Source organism: Sarcophilus harrisii, chromosome 3, assembly GCF_902635505.1.
Source record: "Sarcophilus harrisii chromosome 3, mSarHar1.11, whole genome shotgun sequence".
In the NCBI taxonomy this organism is placed as follows: domain Eukaryota; kingdom Metazoa; phylum Chordata; class Mammalia; order Dasyuromorphia; family Dasyuridae; genus Sarcophilus; species Sarcophilus harrisii.
This window is the reverse complement of record NC_045428.1, coordinates 588,835,247-588,840,612: the sequence shown is the minus strand read 5'-3', so window position 1 is coordinate 588,840,612 and position 5,366 is coordinate 588,835,247. Positions and strand designations below refer to the sequence as shown.

The following is a 5,366-nucleotide window of genomic DNA, read 5'->3' as shown; positions in this document are numbered from 1 at the left end:
TTCGGAGCTATTTTCCTTCTATATGATCAGTGCATTTGGGGGTGGAGGAGACAGGGAACAAACAAGACATTATGAAGGTGGGGACCTAAGAGGGGAGCCCCCGATATTTCATGGCCAGATTGGCAAAGACAGGAGAAGTTATCACAGTGATTCTGGAGAAACTCATTCAGTGTGAGTGTGTGTGTTTGTGTGTCTGTATGTGTGTGTATATGTGTGAGAGAGAGACAGAGACAGACAGAGAGACAGAGAGAGACAGAGAGACAAAGACAGAGAGACAGAGAGCAACAGAGAGAGAGACAGAGACAGAGACAGAGACAGAGAGAAAGAGAGAGAGAGAGAAAGAGAAAGAGAGACAGAGACAGAGAGAGACAGACAGAGAAAGAGAGACAGAGACAGAGAGAGACAGAGACAGAGAGACAAAGACAGAGAGCTTCACAGAGGTGGGGGGAGACAGACAGATAGAGACAGAGAGAGAGAGAGAGACAGAGACAGACAGAGACAGAGAGAAAGAGAGAGAGAGAGAAAGAGAGACAGAGAGACAGAGAGAGAGAAAGAGAGACAGAGACAGAGAGAGACAGAGACAGAGAGACAAAGACAGAGAGAAAAACAGACAGAGACAAAGACAGAGAGCTCCACAGAGAGACAGACACAGAGAGAGAGACAGACAGACAGAGACAGGGGGGGGGGAGAGAGACAGACAGACAGAGACAGAGAGAGAGAGGGATTGACAGACAGAGACAGAGAGACAGAGAAAAAGAGAGACAGAGAGAGAGAGAGACAGAGAGAGTCAGAGAGTAGGGCAAAGGGAATCAATCCACCCCAGTTGGGTGCAAATTGAACTGGGAGAGGAGCTGATCTAGCCTACACATAGTTATAATAGCTAACATTTAGCTGCTTACTTTGTGATTATCTCAATTATTATCTCTCTTGATCTTCACAACAGCGCAGTGGATAGGTGCTATTATTATCCCCTTGTATAGATAAGAAAACTGAGGCAAACAGGGTTAAGTGACTTGCTGCACAGTTTCTAAGTGTCTGAGGCCACATTTGAATTCAGATCTCCCTGCCTCCATAACTTCTTTCTATTCACAGTAGGACTAATTGCCCTATGCTAGTGTGGCCCTGGCTTCGTAACTATTGGAAGGTGCAAATGGGAAAAAAAAACCCATGGTGGTAGGCTAAGGTGAGCCCTGGGAGGGAGGGCTCCGGGATTGCAGGCCCCTTGGGAGTGAAGGCCTAGGTCCAGAGATGAGAGACGGGGGCCACTGTCTCTCTTGGGGGAGGTCAGAGAAAATGGGCCACAATGTTCCGTGGGGAGAATTATAGGTCTGGAGACATCACTCCAGAAATAGTCTGTTTTAAGGAAAGGGCCGGTGGAGGAGGAAGTAAAGGTCTGTCAGGTTGATCGTTACCTGGGGGATACTCCCAGTGACTTCCCCATCTCATTTCTTTAGAAAGGGTTTTAGGGAAGGCAAGATTTTAAAACCATGGGGAAAAGATGGGTCTTGAAGTGTCGCTGTGTCCGGAAGGACATCCTGTGAAGGCTAGATTTGTGGAGCACAGATGGGGCTTGGATTAATAGGCTGAAAATAAGAACGCATCCGAGAAGAGAAGAGCCATCTCTCGGAGAACTATTAATGGGACCAGGAGTTTCCCTAGCAACCAGTAGGTGCCTTCCCTTCCCATCTCCTGCCCTAAGTGTTGACATAAGCCTGCTTCGTGGCTAATTGACCAGGTGGTTGTAGACAGGAGCCACTGAGGCATGAGGAGAAGCTAAAATGACTCATGTTAAGGGGTGTCAGGGCTTCTGGCAAACATGGACAGCCCCCTGACCAGCTCCTAACCTGGCTCCCTTGCAGAATCCAAGCGCTAAAATAAATAAATAAATTTAAATTAAAAAATCAACGTGCTAAAATAAAGAAAAATTTAAAAATTAAAAAAAACTCAAGTCCTCTTCCAGGCAGCTTTGACCTCTCCCAAGCTCTCCTTTCTGTCTACATAAGAGTTCAATTGTCTTCCTTCCCGGTCCCTCGATTTCCCACAAATACTCTGCACCCACCAGCAGCCAGAGTTGGGCCATAGTCCACTTTCCTACTGGGACCAAGGCGCTGGACCTTGAGGTTCCAAGCCCTCTCCCTAGGCTGCTGGCCCCTCCCCCAGCTGCAGCCAGAGATGCCCCATTAGCTGCTCAGTCAGGCTGCAGGGTCGCCTCTAGTTTATGGCCCTGACCTCCCCTCCCTCCGCTCTTGCCTCCGGGCTCTCTGCCCAGCTGGAGGGTTGGTCCTGGAGTCTCAGAGGCGTCCCACAGCAGCTTCAAGAAGGTGAGTGCCTCCTTTCTGCGCCCCTTGGACAGCCCCAAACTCAGCATTCCCCAGTGGGAGCTCCGGCTTCCCCCCCAGTGCCCCTCCCCCTTGGGGCCTCCCCCCTCCTCGGCCTTCTCCTCACCCAATGTCCCCCAATCTCTGTTATTCCTCAGGACATCCCCAGAGGTTATTCCTATCTCCGCCCAGCCCCGAGCTTCCTCCCACCTGTGCCTGCTCTGGCTGTTCCTGGTCACCTCTCGCTCTTTTCCAAGCACACATACATCCTCACGACTCTGCCTCTGTTCCCAGAATCCCCCTCCTCTTTCCCAGATGTCCTCCGGGAAATCACCTGGGCGAGACGTCCAGCTCCTGCTGCCTTCTTTGCCAAGGTTCCAGGTGAGTGCTAGCGGCCAGCTCTCTCTGGGGACCAGCTGCCCCGCTGCCAAGAGGCTGACTGGGGAGAGGGCCGAGGACCCACTTGGGGAGGATGCCAGCCAGTGCGTGTGTCTGGGCCTCGAAGACCCTGGGCCCGGGGAGCCTGGCTTAGTGAGACCAGGAAGAAATGACTGCATCTGGTCCCTTGACTTGGAATTCTAGGCGTCCATTTTGCCCTAAAATGTGACTCTCTCGTTTTTTTTTATCCCCGTCCATCTGTTTTATTTTCCCCCCTAAGTTTTTCTCAGCTCTGAAGAATGGTTTTTTCCCTTTCTTTTTTCTAAAGACCAGAAGCTAGGGCCCAGAGAGTCCGAAGGCTTCCTCAGGTGGAGGTAAGAGCAGCTGCCCGGCCTCTCCACACCATGGACATCCCCATGCAGCTCTCCTTTGCCCTCTACGCTGCTGCCTTCACTCTGGGCCTTCCCCTCAATGTCATCCTCCTCAGCGAGGCTGTGTCCCACGCCCGGCTCCGCCTTACCCCAAGCCTTGTCTACACCCTCCAACTGGCCTGCTCGGACCTTCTGCTGACCGCCTCCCTGCCCCTGAAGGCAGCCGAGGCTCTGGCAGGGGGAGCCTGGCCTCTCCCGGCCTCACTTTGCCCGGCCTTTGCCTTGATACATTTTGTCCCCCTTTATTCTGGGGGTGGTTTTTTGGCCGCCCTCAGCGTTGGCCGCTACCTGGGGGCAGCCTTCCCGTTGGGATACCAAGCCGCACGGAGGCCCTGCTATTCCTGGGGCGTGTGTGTGGGCATCTGGGGGCTGGTCTTTTTCCACTTGGGGCTGGTGCTTGGCCTGGAAACTCTGGGAGGCCAGGTGGACAACAGCACAAAGTCCCTGGGATTGACCATTCCCATCAACGGTTCCCCCGTCTGCCTGGAAGCCTGGGACCCAATATGGGCTGGTCCGGCCCGCCTCAGCATTTCCCTTCTGCTCTTCTTCCTCCCCTTGGCCATCACCGCCTTCTGCTACGTGGGCTGCCTCCGGGCCCTGGTCCGCTCGGGCCTGAGCCGAAGCCGCAAGCTCAGAGCCGCCCGCGTGGCCGGAGGGGCCCTGCTCACGCTGCTGCTCTGCCTGGGGCCCTACAATGCCTCCCATGTGGTGGGCTTTGTGAAGCCCTATGCCGGCGGCCACTGGAGGAAGCTTGGCTTGATCATGGGATCCTGGAGCACCGTGCTCAATCCACTGGTATCAGGGTGCTTGGGCAACAGGGCTGGCCAGAGGCACGGTACCATAGGGACTCCGGGTGGGACAGCCCAGAAATAGGGGCCCCTGTGCCAACGGGGAGTGGGACCCAAGGGTCCTGGGCATCTCCCCAAGGCGAGAAGGGGGCCCTGGGCCAGAAGGAACCACTGCACCGCCACAAGGGGACTCACTGGCTAGCCATTTTCTGTCTGTTCCATGGGAGACTGAGCTTCAGCCTCCTTTCAAATCATGAAGAGCCCATGGGGAGGCAGGGCCCGGTGAGCAGGAGTGGAGCCTGACGTGGAAAGAGGTAACATCCCCTCTGGGGACCTCTAACTGGGACCCTACAATCTTTTCTCAACAACCCCAGATGTGACCAGAAACCCTTTGGTGGGGGGGCTGAGAAGGGGCAGCCCCCGAGCAAAGACAGGAGCTTCTGCTCTGATACCCCCACTGTGCCATCGTGCAGCCCCCAGAGCCGGGACAGGGGGACTCCTTTCCTTCTCAGGTGCCCGCTCTGGGCTCACACAGTTCTAAATGCCAGCAGGTTTTCCCCTCCTTTTATTGTACCCAAATCTGCCTCTTTTCACCCCCCCATCCCTAGTTCCTGGAGCTGCCAGGAAGAGACAAGGGAGCAAGTATTTTTTTCAATGAACAAGTAGTTTTTACTTATTTATTTTTATTGAAAATAAGAAAAAACAATAGAAAAAATAAAGACAAAAAAGGAAAATAAAAAATAAAACAAAACAAATCATTGTCATGTGCCCAACAGAATATCAGGGAGGATTTAAAAGATATAACAATAAATTTCCATTTCAAGAAAGCATACATAATAATAGAAGGAATGATATTCATGAGTGTCCATCTGTTCTTTGCTTCCTTTTGTTCTCTGATGAGCACTTTTAACTTTATTCTTTTTTCTCCTTTCACCCCCTTCTACCTCCTTCAACAATGGGAATAAATATATATATATTTTACTGAGGTAATTGGGGTTAAGTGACTTGCCCAGGGTCACACAGCTAGGAAGTGTTAAGTGTCCAAGACCAGATTTGAACTCAGATCCTCCTGACTTCAGGACTGGTGCTCTAACCACTGCACCACTTACCTGCCCTGGAGCAAATATTTTTTACATGTTTTACATCTTTCACATGACAGTTGCTCAAATATCTCAAGCTAGCTATCAGGCCCAGAGGCCCCTGCCCTCAGGAAAGACTTGGAAATGTGAACTGGGGCATAAAGTAGAAGGTGGGAAAGGATAAGTGTCACTTATCCTGGAGAGAGGAGAAAGTAGGAGGAATTACCTGGACAGGTGTCCTCCTCCCTTGTGGCCAGCAGAGGGGAGAAGTAAGATCAGCAGAGCAAGATGCCTCTGCTACCACCAGAGAGGAAAGGGGAACCGGGCTTGGAAAGCAGGGGGGAATTAGTCTGAAATTTTCTGCTCTTTTCA

General features: G+C 52.2%; 1 protein-coding gene across 1 annotated transcript; it reads left to right on the top strand.

Annotated features, from left to right (window-relative positions):
* Positions 1-3,028: 3,028 nt before the first annotated feature.
* Positions 3,029-4,000, top strand: FFAR1 (free fatty acid receptor 1). Its single transcript, XM_003765138.2, has one exon. It carries the CDS (start codon positions 3,101-3,103, stop codon positions 3,998-4,000), a length of 900 nt encoding a protein of 299 aa, XP_003765186.2. The 5' UTR covers positions 3,029-3,100.
* The last annotated feature ends 1,366 nt before the right edge of the window (positions 4,001-5,366 follow it).